The sequence below is a fragment of the Muntiacus reevesi genome, chromosome 20 (assembly GCF_963930625.1).
Source record: "Muntiacus reevesi chromosome 20, mMunRee1.1, whole genome shotgun sequence".
Taxonomy (NCBI): Eukaryota; Metazoa; Chordata; class Mammalia; order Artiodactyla; family Cervidae; genus Muntiacus; species Muntiacus reevesi.
The window spans coordinates 28,315,038-28,332,482 of NC_089268.1; the positions used below are offsets into that span (position 1 = coordinate 28,315,038).

The 17,445-nt window shown below is 57.4% G+C and overlaps 1 protein-coding gene across 1 annotated transcript; it reads right to left on the bottom strand.

Moving 5' to 3' along the window:
* Positions 1–2,584: 2,584 nt before the first annotated feature.
* Positions 2,585–16,942, bottom strand: LOC136151699 (complement C4-like). Its single transcript, XM_065913039.1, has 41 exons — positions 16,816–16,942; positions 16,491–16,689; positions 16,097–16,298; positions 15,836–15,906; positions 15,664–15,752; positions 15,385–15,467; positions 15,109–15,205; positions 14,864–14,969; positions 14,628–14,760; positions 13,935–14,050; positions 13,649–13,825; positions 13,340–13,522; positions 13,029–13,214; positions 12,706–12,864; positions 12,323–12,449; positions 12,074–12,148; positions 11,385–11,582; positions 11,179–11,290; positions 11,017–11,087; positions 10,612–10,751; positions 10,292–10,501; positions 10,002–10,053; positions 9,812–9,901; positions 9,456–9,665; positions 9,208–9,283; positions 8,895–9,051; positions 8,681–8,794; positions 8,418–8,589; positions 7,974–8,206; positions 7,732–7,899; positions 7,308–7,367; positions 6,267–6,360; positions 6,003–6,189; positions 5,776–5,866; positions 5,562–5,636; positions 4,079–4,181; positions 3,854–3,943; positions 3,674–3,772; positions 3,415–3,498; positions 2,998–3,130; positions 2,585–2,857 (listed from the first exon to the last, which is right to left on the bottom strand). The coding sequence occupies exons 1-41, from the start codon at positions 16,878–16,880 to the stop codon at positions 2,716–2,718; spliced, it is 5,229 nt and encodes a 1,742-aa protein (XP_065769111.1). The 5' UTR covers positions 16,881–16,942; the 3' UTR covers positions 2,585–2,715.
* Between the last annotated feature and the right edge of the window lie 503 nt (positions 16,943–17,445).

Genomic DNA, 17,445 nt, shown 5'->3' on the forward strand with positions numbered 1-17,445 from the left:
CCTCTTTCATTTGTTTATTATTCCTGGCTGCACTGGCCCTGTATTGCCATACCTGGGCTTTCTCTAGTTGCGGTAAGCAGAGGGTACTCTCTAGCTGTGATACTCGGGCTTCTCATTGCAGTGGCTTCTCTTGTTGTGAAGTGCAGGCTCTAGGCATGTGGGCTTCAGTATTTGAGGCTCGTGGGCTCTAGAACTCGGGCTCAGTCCTTGGGGCCCACAGGCCTGGTTGCTTCACAGCATGTGTGATCTTCCCAGACCAGGGATCCAACCCGTTTCTTCTTCATTGGCAGGTGGATTCTTAACCACTGGACCACCAGGGAAGTCCCCTCCCTCTCTTTGTCTGCAGTCCTCTCCTCCCACTGCAGTCAAGCTGCTTGTGCTCCCAGGTGCAGGCGGCAGAGGACTGCTTTGGGGCTTAGACTCCACAGAATACAGGTCTAGCCCCAGGACAAGAGGGCTTTAGTGGCGTGATGCCCCACATCGATTCCAATGTCCTCAGGAAGGAACTTGATAGCCACAGCTGGGATCAGGGGCCCAGCCCTCTTCAGGGAGATGTTGCCATGAGGGGTGGGGTCCCAGTGGACTAAGCAGGGCTGTCAGGGGCCACTGTTGCGGGTGAGGGGGCCATGAAGGACTCACAGGAGAGGTCATGCTAAAGAGGGGCGGCAGGACTCAGTGGGAGGCTGGGGCACCTAGGAGGTGGGGTGAGAGCTTAGAGCTGACCTGAGTTCACACATCCCCCAATACTCATGCTTTCTCTGCCAGCTGACCTCAGAGCTTTAACCAGAGCAAGACTCTGCCACCAGAGAGCCTGGGTCAATATCCCAGCTGTGGTGCCAACTAGCCTAAAGAGTTCACAGATGCGGTTCCTTAAGGAAGAGGCTCAACTCAGCCTAACCCAGGCCCAGGACTGGGAGGGAGAAAACTTGGGATGTCTGGGGTTGGGCAGCAACAGCCAGCTCCTTCCTCATATTTATCTCAGGACCTACATTCTGTCTTGCCACAACTATATCTGAATGTTTGACTCTTATACATGGCTTTATGCCTCCACCATGCTGTCCAGATTTCGGGAGAGATCTGATGGGCAATGACCAGGTCATGTAGACAAAAGCCCTAAGAAGCCTCTGAAATGCTGAGGAAGGTCAGAATGCTTTTGTAAAAAAATATTAACTTATTTGGTTACACATGGTCTTAGTTGCAGCATTGGGAAAATTAGATCAACAGTTGCAACATGCGGCATTTTTTTTTTTTTTTTTTTAGTTGAGGCTCTTATCTGTGGCATGTGGAAACTAGTTCCCTTGGCAGGGATCGAACCTGGGCCCCTTGCATTGATAGCACAGAGTCATAGCGGCTGGGCCACCAGGGAAGTCCCAGGTTAGAACTACTCAAAGATTCATGGAATAGGAGGGGACTCTGTTCAAACGGAGAGTGACCTGGCCTTCTGGCCTGCTTGTGAACACCACTTCATAACTGACACCATGTACCTTGCCAAGCTCATCTCTTCCACCACTGCCAAATCCTAATTCCAGACATGATAAATGATATACAATGCCCCCAAAAGTGCTCCATTCTGCCCCCAGCCTCAGGGCTTTTTATGTTGTTTCTTCTGCTTCAAATACCCTCATCTACTCCTACTCCCGTTGCTTGACTCATCAGCCTGCAGAGTCCAACTTAGAGGTCACCTCATCCAGGAAACCACCCCTGCCCACTTCTCAAAAGCCCTCAACTGGTCAGAGGCCCCACAGAACCATGCAGCTCCTAGACCTCACACCATTCACACAAGATGGGGGTCTGAAACAGGGCCTGGCCTGGAGTGAGAGGTCCACAATTCTTGTTGAATGACTGAATGACAGGCTGCTGAGTTAGCTCAGTTTCCCTCAGAAATGACCTCAGCACATTCCTCTAGATGAATTCCTAGGTTAGCCCTGAAGACCCAAGAGGTGCTACCATAATGAGGGAGAGCTAGGCGGGCAGGTGGGGAGGGTTGACCCCGGGGAACAGCAGTTCCCTCAGAGTATTAAGAAACACCAAAGTTGGCCTTTCAGTTTGTTTGAAATCAGTATCCAGATGAAGGCATCATCAGACCTGAGGATTGCACAATCCTGGGAAAGTTACGTAATGTTGCTGATAAAGGGATCCAGTGTCAAACGGGCTTTCAACAGAGCAGGTCTCAGTCAGAAGCAAGACCCCAGAGGTGGCACGTGCATGAGCACAGTGGGGGGAATGCGGCTGGGGAGCTGCTCACGAAGCAGAAGGGCTGAGGTGCCTGGTGTGCAGTGCCCGCCTGAGGCCCCAGTGACAGGCTGTCAGGCACAGGGAGTGCCCTACGGGCAGAGTGAAAGGGAGGTCTCAGTGTGGACACGGGATCCTCTGAGCGCATGGTCAGCTGCCCACCATGGTCACTATGTGGCACCAGGCTCCCAAGGGGTCACCTGGGGATGGAGGGGTTCAGGCAGAGCTGGATGCTGCAAGGGTCAGCCAGGCTCTGGGAGCCTTAGATGATGCAAACCCTGGCCTGGAACCCCCAGAACCTGGAGCAGGTGGTGGGAACGCTGGTCTCAGTCCTGGAGATACACACGGACACTTTGCTGCCAAAGGCCTTTATTGAGTCCCTGGTTTTGCCTAGGGCTCTGGTCAGGGCACCGGGCACGGCAGGAGTCCAGGCACCACCTTTCCGCAGCTCCAGCTCCTCCTGGGGAAGCTGGGAGCGCGCCCTCACACCTGGCAGCCCTGTGTACCATACTCCTCGAGGAAGCTGTTGAGCTGGGCACAGGGTGTCCGATGGCGGGTGCTCTGGCACATGCGCTTGGAGGGCATCTCCTCGATCCAGCTGTTTGAGTCCAGCAGGTACTGGGGACTGCAGGCAAAGGGGCAGTCAGCAGGGGTCAGCAGAGGGTATGGAGCAGACCCTGAGGCACCTGGATTCTGAGGGCACAAGGGACCGCTTCCCTAGAGAGGCGTGGGCAGAGCAGGAGACCGAGGGGTCCCAAAACTCACTCTCCCTTGAGGTCGTAAGTGGCCCCGTCCAGCCCCATGATCAGATATTCTTTCCCAGGTTCCAACTGAAGGCGGCAAGAGGCTCGGACCAGGAAGTTTCTGGTCTGATCAGCAGTGGCCCTGGCATCCTTGGCTGAGGGGAGAAGGTCCACAGAGTCATCAGAGGGGAAGAGGAGGGGGAGGACAGCAGGGGGGCCGGGGGCCTCTGCGCCAAGCCTCCATTTGACCCTCACCACTCCCAGCGGGCAGGTGGGACTGCATTCCTGTCTGTGGACAAGCCCAGGGCTTCGAAGAGGTTGAGGGGCTTTGAGCTCAGACTGGCTGCAGTTTCACTCTTCCAGGCGCCAAGGCCCCAAAGCCAGACCTCAGCTCCCCAGTATGGCCCCCAGCCCTGCCCACTTATTGCCCCCCTCTTACTGAAATGCAGGACTTGGGTGATACGGGTCTCAAAGAGGCGGAAAGCGGCCCTGCTGTCTTCTCGGAGAACCTTAACCTGGAAGGCTGTGGGGGGTTTAAGAGAAGGGAGGGAAGGTTAGTTATCCCGAGGCTAAGAGGATGGGAGGTCAGTGCAGAGTGACAAGGCTGTCCGTGGGCCTGAGAGGTGCAGGTGTAACCTAAGAGACCTTGCGGGTGGGTGGGTCAGGGCCAGGGCCAGGGCCTGGGCAGGAAGACTGACCGTAGTCCACTCGGGGAGAGTAGCAGGCGAATTTCATCCGATAACCCTCCACGTCCTGCTGCCCACGCTCCAGGGCCCGGCGCTGCCGAGGGCACTTCCCTGAAGTCAGGGGCCCAGGTGAGACCGTGTAGGCCCCAGCCAAGCCTCTTCCCACCCCTGATCCCTGGTCCGGTGTCTCACCCTCAGCACACTGGCAGACATCCGCAGAGCACAACGTGGACAAGAGTTTGCTCTTACGTGGTGCCCCATAAAACACAGAACATTTGTGCTCTGGAAAAAGCAGAGAGGGGCGTTCATTAGGGCACTTGCCTCTCCCTGCCTCCCCAGTCCATGGACCCCCAGGACTCGCTTGCCACCCCTCACTGCCACCTAACCCCACCCTCCCGAGAGTCCCCGGCGCCTCACCAGGGTTGTAGTAGTCATACAGGACGGCGCTGGCTGGTTGTACCAGCCCCACCGGCACCTCCTGCACCGCTCCGAAGCCCACACACTCCCGGGAGGTGGGGACCTGCCATGGGGGAGGCGGGGGGAGGGAGTCAGGGACCCACCTCTGGGCCCTGCAGACCGCTATGATGGATTTGCTTGGCCTATTTGGTTCCGGTCGATCTTATCTTCAGTGTCCTTCAACATTTGTTACCTTCCAGCCTCGGGATTTCTAAAAACTGCTCCCCAAGGTCTCTGCTGACTTCACTGCTCACATGGTGACCTCACCCATCTCCGGGGCCCTGAGCGGCTTCACAGAGTCCCACTTCACGGACACATCTTCACAAAACTCTCCCTACCCTCAGGGCTACCTTCCAGACCACCCCTGATTCTGACCTGGTCATTTCTGAGCTTCCCGCTTGTCCCTCCCAGAGGCACAGGCCCCAGCGCAGTCCCTTCCCGTCTCTGTGCTCTCCTGGGGCGGTCTCACCACTCCCCAGACTCTGCAGGCGCGTGGTTCCTGAACCAAATGTTCAGCCTGATTCTTGTATTGGGATTTTTACAGGATGTATTAAGCCCTCCCAGTTCCCTCTGCCTGCCCTCCAAACCCACTCACCCTTTCCGTAGCCTCACTGATACAACTAAGGCCTCACTTATCTCCTAGGTACCAGCAAGTGCTTGCCCTCTGCCACCCTCTCTGACCCCGTCACTCATGTAGGCCCTGATTCCTCTCCTTATGGCCACACTGCTCCAGTCCAGCCTGGTACCCCACACGAGTTTCCTTCCTAAGCTGCACGGTGAGCTCCCTGAATTGACATCTTCCTCATTTTTCACTGTGTTCAACCAGATCCCTCTGCCTGGTCTCAAGCCAACAGGGTCTGTCCCCTCTGCACACACTGAGCAGAGAGGGCCTTCCCAACGCACAAACACATGGTGAATGGTATCACAGTATTAACATACATGTTTTACATTTCTCTCCAAAGTTTACAATAAATATTCAAAAAAAATTTTGGAGGGCCATCAGAGAGTTGATAACTGTGTTAGTCAAATAAGGCCATGGGGGGGTGCGAAAAAACTCATCTAGGTCCGCCATCATTTTTAAAAAAAGACAAAACACACTTGAATATCATAAACAAACAAACCAAAAAAACGGGGAGTTCAACAACAAAAAACCAGTCCCTCACGACGAATAAATTCAAATTAAGAAAGGCGCTCTCTCAAGCCCTCCCTGGCTGACTGGCCCTGGACCCCAAGACACAGAAGGGGCTCAGCCCCACCTCCCTGCAGGCAGCGGGGAACCTCCCTGGCCAAGGCTCTGACCCCTCCTGTCCTGTCTCCCTGCTCACACCACAAGTTCTCTCCCAGAGCAGTAGCTGCTGATACACCTGCCTCCTGGAGACCTCCTAACACGAGCTCAGGAAGCGCAGCGCCAGCTCGGCGCCCCCCTGTCACCCTCCTTGCTCACCGAGTCGAAGTACAGCAGGACGTGGGGACCCTCGGTCTCAAAGTGGCTCACGTAACGGTCGGGGAGGGAGGTCAGCTGTGGGGAACGGGAGCAGGGAGTCACACGGAGGAAGCCCCGGCCGCCCTGCACATCACAGGGCTCAGCAACTGGGGTTACCGCGGGGATGGGGCCGGGCTCCTGGGGCACAAGCGCCCCTGTGGGTGGCTGGTCACACCTTCTCCAGGTCAGCCCGCAGGGCGTGGAATCCACTCAGGAGGGTGATGTCCGCAATGGCCATGCCCGACAGCCCCACCTTGCCAGTCCGCCTGTGGAGACACGTGCCTGTTGTCTGGGTCCCCCCACGCCTGGTGCCAGGCTGTAGACACCCGGCCCCAACCTCGGCCCTGCGTCCCTCTCCCAGCCCAGCAGCACCCACATGCCCAGGGCCACCCCAGGGCTCACCAGATGCACACAGAGTACTGCACCCTGGATTCCCGTTCCTCAGCTGCCTTGGGGGCCTCCCTCCTACGGCGGTTCCTCCGACCGTCAAATAGCTGCAGGGGTGTCACGGGCTGGGAGTGGGCCTCGGGGTCATCCCCCGCTGGAGAGTCCTCATACTCGTATTCCTGGTAGTCCTCCTCAGCCTCCACTGCCAGGGGACAGCACTGTGGCTCAGCCCTGGCACCAGCCCCTCAGAGACCCACAGCCTGTGACCCCAACACTCACTCGTGTACTCGACGTGGCCCATGACTGTCACTTCAATCTGAAGATCCTGGCAGGTCGTGTTTGTCATGTCCATAACATTGTAGCTTCGAAGAACCTGGGTCATCAAGGGGTGTGAAGGAGACATGGGGACACTTAGGGCTACAGACCTCTCTCCAGAGCCACATGGAAGGCCTCTGGATCCCTTAGCTCCTGGGCTAAGTGCTTTGAGGCCTTCTGCCCTTTCCCATCCTGCCCCTGGACCCATCCAGAAATACAAATGGACCCAGGTGTTGGGTGAGAGAGAGAGGGGAGCAGGGTCCTGGCATGGGGGCAAGCACTGTACAGAAGCACCAAAGAGGCTTTAATGGAAAGTTCAGGAAACGCTGCTGGCCAGGCTTGGTTGAGGAAAAGGAGATTGTCATTGGGACAAGATCCTGAAGGTCATTCAAAGGTAGGAGATATGTCTACATGGGAAGATTTGTCCAGCTGGGGAGGTGGGCGGTGCTAGCTAGAAAGGTGAGGCGGAGTTACTGGGGAGGTGGGCGGGGCTGGAGTGAAAGCAGAGGAGGAGTTACTGGGGAGGTGGGCGGGGCCGGGAAGAAAGCAGAGGAGGAGTTACTGGGGAGGTGGGCGGGGCTAGGAAGAAACTGGAGAAGTCTCCCAGGTCACCAGGAGAAGCTTAGCATGGTGGGGGCCACTAAGATGGGCCCCAGAGTGGCAGCTGCGCTCCTGCAGGGTGGACTCTGTCAGCCAGACAAGAGACACAGGAGGAAGAGAAGGTTTGGGGCACAACCACGTCAGAGATGCTCAGAGCTCAGGGGAGACACTAGGGTTGAGGCACCAAGTGTTTGAGCATCAGCACTGAGGGGCTGAAGGGGATGACAGGCGCCTAGTGAGGGAGGAGAGCAGAGTGAGGGGCACATGCCCAGGACAGAGCACAGGGAACCGCAACCCAGGGGTCTCCTCCTCCTTCCCAAACCATGAGCTCTGCCTGCAGGTCTCCCACTCAACACCCCAGCTTCACCCTGATCGCGCTGGCCACCCAGTGCCACCAACGCTCACCTTCAACGTTCCTTTGCTGTTTCCTCCCACCTCCACGTTAATCTTGCTTCCCAGGGAAAACTGTCACAAGCAGAAAAGGGAAAGAGATGTCAGAAGGGCACACTGTTGCTTCAACTTACCTCCTCCACCAAAATAACTCCACCTCCACTCCCCACCTCACTTTTCAACACTTTCTACCTTCACCCGCGTTCTCTCTCCACCATCTCCTAAACCCTCTGTAGATGCTGCGTGAATCATTTTCAGATCAGATAAAGAAACTCAGAGATTGTGACTTGCTACAGGTCACAAACCCTGTAAGTCTTCCAACAGAGTTATCAGAAAGAGGGGTTGTAGGGATTCATCAGGGGTGGCACAGGGGGATGGCTTCTGGCCTGGCCGAGGGAAGCCCAGATGTCCTGGTCACCCAGCTGAGGGAATGGTTCACCTGCAGCTCTTCCTCCAGCTTGTGAACTTGGTGGTTGGTCAGCTGCAACACATGGGACTTGAGCCCACTGCGGCCCAAGGAGCTGAGGGTCACGTTGAGCCCCTTCTCCTCGGTGGTGTGGGACGCGATCCAGTATGCAGACAGGGCATCCAGAGCCATAACAGTGTCCTGGGGAAAATGGGCCAGGACTCAGGTACTTGGTCTCAGGATCAGCCACCCTAGAACCCCAGGACAGTCCCTACCTGGGTGCTACGGAACCCCCCTTGGAAGCTGCCCTGGCGGGTCAGCCAGGATGCAGCCTGGTCAGCCAGTTCAGCCTTGCCCTCCCATAGCAGCAGGTGTAACAGGCCGTATGCCGTGGTTTCAATCCACAGGGCCGGGGCCTGGGGAATGGGGTCTGCTGGGCTGTGAGGAGCCAGAGTGGGTGACAGGACGTTGCTTGGAGAAGTGGTGACTGAGCCCCAGTACAGCTTATCTGGAGTGAAAGGAGACCCACAGGTGAACGGGGGAGGATCTTAGTTGTTGGCCCTTTGACCCTGCCCCTTTAGTCTCTCCTGATTTCCCAGTCACCCCTGCGTCTGCTCTGTTTCCTCCGAGGGCCTCCATTCGTTGCGTTTCTCCCTTTGGACACAATCAGGGGTCTCAAGTTCTCCCAAGACCCAGGTTCACTGCCAGGACCCCCTCACCACCAATGTCCTGGGCCATGGCCATGAGGTTGTTGTGGGCAACACTCCGCAGGTCCTCGGGGGCATCGGTCAGTGACAGGGCGTAGGCCGTGATGGCAGAGGCATGGGACCCCAGGAGCCCAGAAGTTACTTTTGCCCCCAAGAAGGTGTTTGCTCTTGAGATGGAATTTTCCTGGAAGAAAGTATGTGTGGTGGGGAGATCTGTAGACTGGGCTCCTGAGGGGAAAGGGGATCAGCAAAGGGCTAACACGCGAGTGCCTTACCACTCTCCTCAACTGCTCTGAATTCTTGTCTGGGAAGACCGCCAGCCCGTGGTGAAGGGCGATGACCACGAAGGCTGTGAGTGCCACAGTCTCATCGCTTCCCACTAAGCCTCCCTGGTTGTAGTAGGGAGAATAGGGGGCATCAACTGGGAGTGGGGAGGGTCAGGAACACTTTACCCTCCAGTGTTCTTGGCCCAGTCTCCCAACCCCGTACCTGCATGCTCCTATCCATTACTGGATAGGGGTCATGGAATGAGCCATTATCCCGTTGCTGGGACAGCAGCCACATGGCCGTCTCCTGCAACTTTTCAGGAGAGCCGCCCACCTGATCCTGGGCCAAGCTCAGTATCTTCAGCACAAAGGCCGTGAGCCTAGAGGGGAGGAAGGCATGGCTTGGGATAGCTACTGGATGGTACAGGGGACATGGGACCACTACTGGGGTTCCTATTAGCCCCGCCAAAATAACTGGCTCTGCCCCCACCAGCCCTGGCCCCTCCCACACACCCAGGACACTCCCCCAAACTCACCAGGTGCTACTGTCCCGATGTAACCAAGCCCCATAGGAACCATCTCCTTTTCGAAACTCCTGGATCCGCGTGTAGCCTTGGAGAGGAGAGGCGGCTGAGGTCACACCGACTCCCCCACAGCTGTGGCCAGGCTCCACATTTCCACTGGGGACCACATCTCTCTTCCCTGCTCTGGCCACCTGGGCTGCCCAGCTCCCATTAATTGCCCTCTCCAGGCCCCCACTCCTGCTTGCCGCTGCCCTCAGAACCTTTCTGGATGAGATCCACGGCACGGTCCTTGGTCTCAGGGGGCAGCATGCTCCACTGCTCGGTCTTGTCCAGGTAGCGGGAAGCAGCCAGTGTTGGAGCCAACAGCGTCATGGTTTGTTCCCCGCAGCCTTGGGGAAGCCTCAGGAGCGAGGCCACGCCTCCTGGTAACAAGGCCCCCTCAGAGCCCAAAGCTTCCAGTGGATCCGAGGCTATGGGGAGGGACAGGATGGAGGGTCAGAGTGCAGATCTGGGGGCCAGGGTCGGAGGGTCATGGAGGCTCGGGATCAAACAGAGTGCCCAGGCTTCACATGAATCCAAGGGTGGCCACCGGGAAGGGACCAGAGGACACTCCCACCTGTGACGCTGACGACACTCTTGAAATCTCCTTCAGGGATAATATTGGGATCAGAGTTGCCAGGAATTTCCAAGGTTCGGCCTCGGGGGTCTGGGAAGATGAGGGGAGTCAGTGGTCTGTCCTGCTGTCCACACCCTCTGCCCCCCACCACCCCCCAGGACACTGATGTCTGTGAGTGGAGGTCTCTCACCCAGGGGGTTGAGTTCATAGACCAACTCCTCCCTGTGAATGGCCCCTTCTCTCTGTGGAGAGGAAACGTAACTGTGAGAGACCACACAGGCTACAGCCTGCCCCTCCCAGTGCACCCGCCTCAGGACCTGGAGTTGGAACTTCAGGAACACAGTCGGGCCAGAACTGTGGAAGATGCAAATGACCAAAGCGTTGGGTTTGGGGGTGGCCTCAGGCCTGATGCAGAGAGAGGGCCAGAGTAGGGGGTGAATCTGGGAGCTGGGGACATAGACTCAGGGGGGTTCCATTCACCTCGACCTGTAGAATCTTAGATATTGCGTCCCCCACAGGGAAATCTAAGGATCCTCGAGCCACCACCTTCAGGGACATGGCAGCAGCTGCGATGGGCACCACAGAGAAGCCAACGGGCCGGGCAGAGCCCGCGGGCACCTGCACCTGCTGAGCGAGCCCTCCGCCCCCGGCCAGGCACAGCCCCTCCACTGGGGACACGTGGACGCTCACCTGGGGGCAGGAAGACAGGGAGGGCCAGAGTCCCAGCCCAGTTAGGCTCCCCACCCCTCACCTGCCCCATCCCCTCCACCACCGTGCTCTCAACCCCCAAGGGGTCTCACGGTCAGATCTCTATCCAGGTAGTTGTAGAGGACTGGTCGCAGCTCGAGCTGCTCAAAGCGGCGGACAGAGGGCGGCAGGCGGAGGTGCATGTGGAATTCACGGAACACTCGGAGTCTGGCCGGGGTGGCCACACACAAGCCTGATGGAGAGTGGGCACATATGAGAGGCCTGGGGGCATCACACCCAGGGGATCCCAGCAGTGAGGGGCAGGGGCTGCCCCTGGTCCCCCCACTTCCCACCCATCCCTGCCAGCTACTCTCTGGCTTTTGGCCCTATGTTCGGCATGCAGACATCTCCAGGTCTCTGCCCCTCCTTCCTGTACCAAGAGCAAAGGACCAAGCAGGGAGCCTCCGTCCAGGGAGCATGGAAGAGGGAGGCCAAGGGCCCCAGCAGGGTGACCGCACCTGTGCTTTTGGACAGGCTCACGCCGTGGATCTCCCACGTGGTCAGAGAGTCTGGGAGCAGCAGTCGCAATCTGCGGTGGGAAAGGTGAGAAGCTGGGTCACACGCTGGGCAGGCCCCAGACACAGCCCAGAGGCAAGGCCAGGCCCCGCGTGCGCCCTCACTGGGATGAGCGGTCCACTTCTTCCACTTTCCAAAGCCAGTTCTCAGGGAAGAAGCTGCGCACGGGGATGTCATCCTCTTCGATCAGGTCCTCCTCCCGCAGGAGCTCCATGGCTTCGGGGAGAACACCATGCAGGTCAGTGATGAGAAGGCCGTCCTGACCCTCCAGGGGCCCCGGCCAGTCCCCCAGCCCCACCCAGCTCCTCACCTCGGGCTAGGCCCACCTGGCCCCTGGTCCGGGCCTTCTTGCGCAGGCTCTCAGCAAACTGGCAGCAGGACAGGAAGGGCTCGCGGCAGGCCGGTGGCTCTACCCGGTCCGCCCGCTGCTTACAAGTATGCGCCATGGGCAGCCGTGTCAGCCCACCCAGGCAGCAGCGCTTGTCTTCGGGGGAAGTGTACTGGCCCACTGCAGGACCAGGTGAGGGTCAGCGTGAGGCACACCTCACCCCCCAGCCCGACCTCTAGATGTACCAGGACTCAGCCTGAGAGACCAGGAACTTGAAGGTGGTAAAAGCAGAGTACCGCCCTCTGCCCTCGGTCTCACCCCAGAACTATGGTGTCTGGATTTCTAGCCCGGACACCGTGCACTGGCTCACTCGGGAGCAGCGGAGCCAGCAGGCAGACCTGCATCCTGACCCTTGGGCCCAAAGTGAGAACTTCATGTGTCTTAGTCGCTTAGGTGTGTCCGACTCTTTTGATCCATGGCCTGTAGCCCACCAGTCTCCTCTGTCCATGGAATTCTCCAGGCAAGAATACTGGAGCTGGCAGCCATTCCCTTCTTCATGGGATCTTTCCAACCCAGGGATCGAACCCGGGTCTCATGCATTGCAGGCAGATTCTTTACCATCTGAACCACCAGCGAGGCCCTAGAGAATTTCATGGGCACCCTCAACTCACCCTTCTCATTAATTGCCTTTTGGAAGTTTACGTTTCTCTTTTTCCGAGGCTTTGACTCCTTTGGACAGCTCAGACCTGGTAGAGACCAGGACTGCAGTCAGCCAGAGGGTGCAGGGCCTCCCACTCCCCTCTGAGTCTCCCACTTGCAGCCCAGCCCTTCCCACCCCGCCTCTTCCTGTCTTTCCTCCTCAGGCCCCTCCTTCTTCCTTATCCTCCCACCACCCACTCCCCTTCCTCCTCTGTCCTCACTCTTTCTGATTTCAGTCCAATGGTCTCCATCAGAAAAGGCTAGTCCGGCTGCCTTGAACACTTGAGGGGCACTGTCTCCACCGCCAGGACCACAGCCAAGGTCATAGCTGTTCATAGCTTCGAAGACCTGGTGAGAAAAGGAGAGATGCTGCAGAGACAAGAGAGACTGTGGCCACGATCACATACTCAGCTGCAGGTGAGAGGGCAGGATCCAGACAAGTACGAGAGAGACACAGAGTAGAAACAGAGGCCACCGGGGCCATGTCTTTAGGGAGGACTGGAAGCAGTCCAGCTGAGTGAGTTCTAGTGGCTGGCATGGGCTTCGGGCAGCAGGAGGATGAGCCTCAGAGGGAAGGGAGGATCAGAGAGAGGACTTGACCAACCTTGACCATGTCGAGGGGTTTGTGGGCCTTGCCACCCACAGCATACAGTGCCGTGTCCACAGCTCCCAGGGCCACCAGGGCTCGAGACTCTGTTTGCAGGTTGAGTTTTACAGTGTCCCCAGGACGATACGCCTTGGAACTGTCCACGTTCAGCTCCAGCTGGCAGAGGTGGCAGGTAGGGGCAGTCAGGGTGGGGAGAATTCTTTCAGTCTTGTGCATCCTCAGTGCACCCCAAACTAAATCACCCCATTTGCAGTCATCCAGTCTTCTCTCTTAATCCTCCCAGCACACGCACACACACCATCTCTTCCGATGCCAGTTACCTTCCCCTCACAGGTTCCAGCCTGGACATCCACTCTCAGGGAGTTGGCCACTGGGACGCCCCCATGATAGTAGAAGGCCACGAGGTGGAAGGAGGGCACCAGGTGATGGTCCACAAACACGGAGATGGAGGTCAGGTGTCTCTTGGGCTCTCGATGGACAGACACGATCTGGCCCCGGGACAGGATCTGGGGGAGAGGAGGGTGCTCCTCACTGCCCATCCTCAGCCCTGAGACCGCCACCCACCCTGAGGGCTCCTTTCTGCTTGAGACCCTCCCACCCCTGTCCTTCCCTGTAGCCCAGTCATGCGCACCATGTAGTAGAAGTGTGAGAAGCTCCCACTGATGCCCACGGCCTGCAGGTTTAGGTTAAGAGTCTCTCCAACTTTAAGAGGTCGAGGATTCTGCCACTCAATGGACAGAAACCCAGAGCTTCTGGACAGGGGGGCTTTCACGGTGAGACTGCCTATGGCAGGGTGTGGGGAGCCTGCAGACACCTGAAGAGAGGGCAGGGTTCGCAGGGTCAATGGAAAGGGCCCAGGCATCCAGCTTCCTCCCCTCCACCCACCAACCTGGGAAGCTTCTCTCCCAGCCCACCCACTCCCGTGAGGGTGGGGTCCTACCGAGAGCTGCACTTCTGAGATGGTCGGAGAAACACCAATGGAAACAATGACTTGGCCACTCCCATCTGTGTTCCGTTCAAAGTCCTCGGTTTTGGAAGTCGATCCAGAAAACAACTTGGCAGACACTTTGACGGGGATGCCAGAGGCTGGGGAGCCTGACATGTCACGGACTAGGGCCTAGGTAAACAGGGAGGGGCAGAGGGAAGAGTGCAGGCAGTGGGACACTGCGCCCTCCTGTCCTCCACTCCCTGCCCCCACTGCTCATCCTCCCCCTTCCAGAAGAAACCTGCAGCAGGAAGGGGACCCCGGGTATAAGCTGCTGCTTGGTTTTGCTTAGATCCAAGGAGAAGGGAGATGACACGAAACGCCAGGACGTGAGCTCTGCCTCCTCCAACTCTCCTCCTGCAAGATACAGTGTGGAGAAAGGTGGACACAGAGACCTGGGCAGAGAGGAAAAGGAGCGCTGTGGGCGGTGAAGGGGTGCTTTAGTGTTTCCCTCCACCAAGGTTGAACTTTACCGGGTCAAGCTGCCTCCTACTCATCTCTATGTTTCCTGAGGCCAACACAGGAAACAGTACACAGACGGTGTATAACACACCTCTGCTGATAGATGTATGGATGACAGATAAATGGATGGATGGATCCATGGATATATGAATGAGATGGGTGGATGGCTGGCTGGATAGATGGATTGATGGATGGATGGATAGATGGATGGATGGAGGAATGTGTTTTGGACAGAGGGATAGATGGAAGGATGCGTGGATGGGTGCGTGGAAAAGAATATTTTGAGACAGTAGGAAGGTCACCTTTCCCAGAAACAGCTCAAAAATGCAGTTGTAGAGAGAGTCCTCTGGGTCTTTCCTGACTTTGTGTCCCAGTTAAGGGGAAGCTGGATGGCGTTGGTACTAGAGAACAGAGGGTCAGCTCAGAGGTCAGAGGTGAGGGTCCAAGGTTAAAATCAGGGAAAGCCACTCACCTGGAGACTCAATAACGGCTGCCGCAACATAGAGGCGCAGACCTGGGAGGTCGTTAATGCTAATATGAAGCTTCTCCAGCACACCCTGAAACTCAGCCTTTTGGAGGGAAATTTGGCACTGGCCATCCACCAGCTGGGGCAAAGAAGAAGACAGGACAGAGGATGAGACTCGAGTTTCCCACCTCGCCTCCTCACGCTGCCTCACTCTCCTCACGCACCTCAACCCTCCTTCCTACCTTGGTCTGACTCTCCAGGCCCCGCAGGAAAGTCTTTTCACCGTCCTCACCCAGGAGCCCAAAGCGCACATATGCCACCCCCTGCACTGGCTTCCCGTAGATGTACCTGCCACCAAGGAGAGATTCGGAAGAGGGGCTGAGGGCCGAGGCGAGGGAGGGAAGTGGGGTTCCACAGCACATTCACACTGCATGGGGCGTCCTGGCACCAGGCCCAGTGTGAGGGACCATGAGCAAGGGGGAGTTACCTGGCCTGGATGATCACTTGGATGTCACTAAGGAAGCCAGGCGTCGTCAGGATGTAGGGGTTTTCAGGGATGATCTTCACCTCAAAGTTGGGAAGAACTGACCCAGGGCAAAGGGAGGGCAGATCAGACTCTCATGAAAGGACCCTTAAGATATTTCCCTCCCCTCGGGGCTGTGGTAGCCACATCTCCCTTCCCTGACCCTGCACCCCCACCTCTGCTCCACCCCTTCCTCCTTGCAGAAAGGGGGTGCTTGTCCTTCCCGTCTCCAGCTCTCACCGTATTTCTTCACCTCAAACTGGGTGCTGCTATTGGAATCCAGGCTGTCTGAGAAACGGGCTGAGATTTTCCATGTTCCTGGCCTAAGGACAGATAAAGGAGAGACTCCGCCCACTCATGCAAGAGGTCCACTGACAACCGCTCACCCAGCTCCCTAGGAAGAGACTATGGGGCTATCCAGGGGCTGAGGGAGCTCAGGTGCAGTATGTAATTGGCCAGCTGTGGGAAGTGGGAGTTAGAGAAGTGTCAGTGGGGGTAGTCTGTGAGAGAGATGCTCACGCTGAGATGTCTGGGATCAAAAAGTTGTCCTGGAAGATGGAGGAGGGAGCAACCACTTCCCTTTTCTGCACACGGAAGCCTTGAGAGTTCTGCAATGGGAGTGAAGCAGTCATGGTCAGAAGCCAGTTCAGCAGCCCTGGCCCATTAGGACGGTCAGAGGTTGGGGGCTCACCTCCACCGTAACCGTGAGGATGTCAGTGGCCGGGCGCATCTTCTGATCCAGAGCAAAGACTCGGTAGCGAACTGGAAATATAGGATGAGGAGGTGAGCAGAAGCCACGAGAGGGTGAGCCCTGGACCCCTGACCCCCTCCCAGAAAGCGAAGGGAAGGAGAACAAATCTCTGCAAAGCAGCCTTCCTGTGAGGGGCTTCAGGTTACCTCACTCAAGTGGCTGGAAGGCATGAAAGGTGGAGGCCCTGGCGCCGAGACTCACCCCGCTGGCCAGGGTTATAAACGGGCTGGTCAGTCTGCAGAAAGAGGTGCCCCCGGCGAGAGGAGAACAGCAGGTTGACACCCTGCGTGTCTGTCTGTTTGGACAGAGAGTCCCTTAGCCATGATGACTGCACCATCAGCTGGACCTCGGGGGCTCCGCGGAGGAGATGGAGGCGACAGATCCTGGCCCGTTCCTGCGGAATCTGTGAGGAGAGGGACAGGGAGTGGGTCAGAGACAGAGCAGAAGGGAAAAGACAGACTAAAAGACAAAGTACCACAGGGGTGGGAGGGGAGGAAGGGAGCAGGGGGATGAGAAGACAAAGATGTTTCCAAGAAGACAGAGGAGAACAGAAGGGGAGGCCCTGGGCGGCAACAGGAGGGAGTAGGGCTGTTACCGGGAGGTTGAGGAGTATGAAGTCTCTGTCTGTGCTGAGGCTGAAATCCACCTTCCGGGAGCAGAGCTCATTAACGTGGGATGGGTTCCTCAGGAACACGGATCCTCTCACCACCTGTCCTGAAGGAGCATCCTGGAGTTTCACAGCCACAGACAGGGGGACCCCTATGCGAACCACAGAAGGAGAAAACAGGAGCAACCTGGGAAGAACAGGTGCGAGTCAGCAGCCAGCCTCCACCCCTCCCCCCGAATCAGGACCCTCTGAGCCCACTCTCCCCTCGCCAGCCCTGGCTCTGTTCAAGCTTCCCGCATCCTGCCTCCAGGACCTGGGCTTCTGCAGAGACAAGGCGAAGAAACCAGATGCCCAGATCAACCCCCAGAGCAGCCTCATGGCTGGAGGACCCGAGGGGTTCAGACCCGCCTGCCTGCCTGCTCCTTTCTGGTTAACGCAGGGCTTGGAGCAGAGTTTTGAGTCTGGACCTTGCTCCTCCCCTGGCCCAGATAAGCTGGGAAATCACATGACAACCAAGAACTGCAACTGGCCCCAGACCCAGAACTGGGACGGGGGCTTCCCAGAAGCCTCGATCTCTTGAGGGAATCTGAGGAAATCATGGCCTGGAGAGAGACTGAGTCCTTCCCTGTTAACTCCTCTCATTCCAATGCCCCGCGCACCAGCACTACTGGTTGGGTCTGGGTGCCTGTGTGTGTGTAGCATGGACACACATACGTCTGCCCGGGAGGCCCCATGTGGTTCAGCAAATGGCTCAGACACATGGCTTCTTTGTCCCAGAAAACAAGATACTAAGAAAACTGTCTCTTCCTGCCTGTGCATGCATGCTCGGTCGCTCCAGTCATGTCCAACTCTGTGACATGAGGTCTGTAGGCCACCAGGCTCCTCTGTCTATGGAATTTACCCGGGAAGAATACTGGAGTGGGTTGCCATTTCCTCCTCTAGG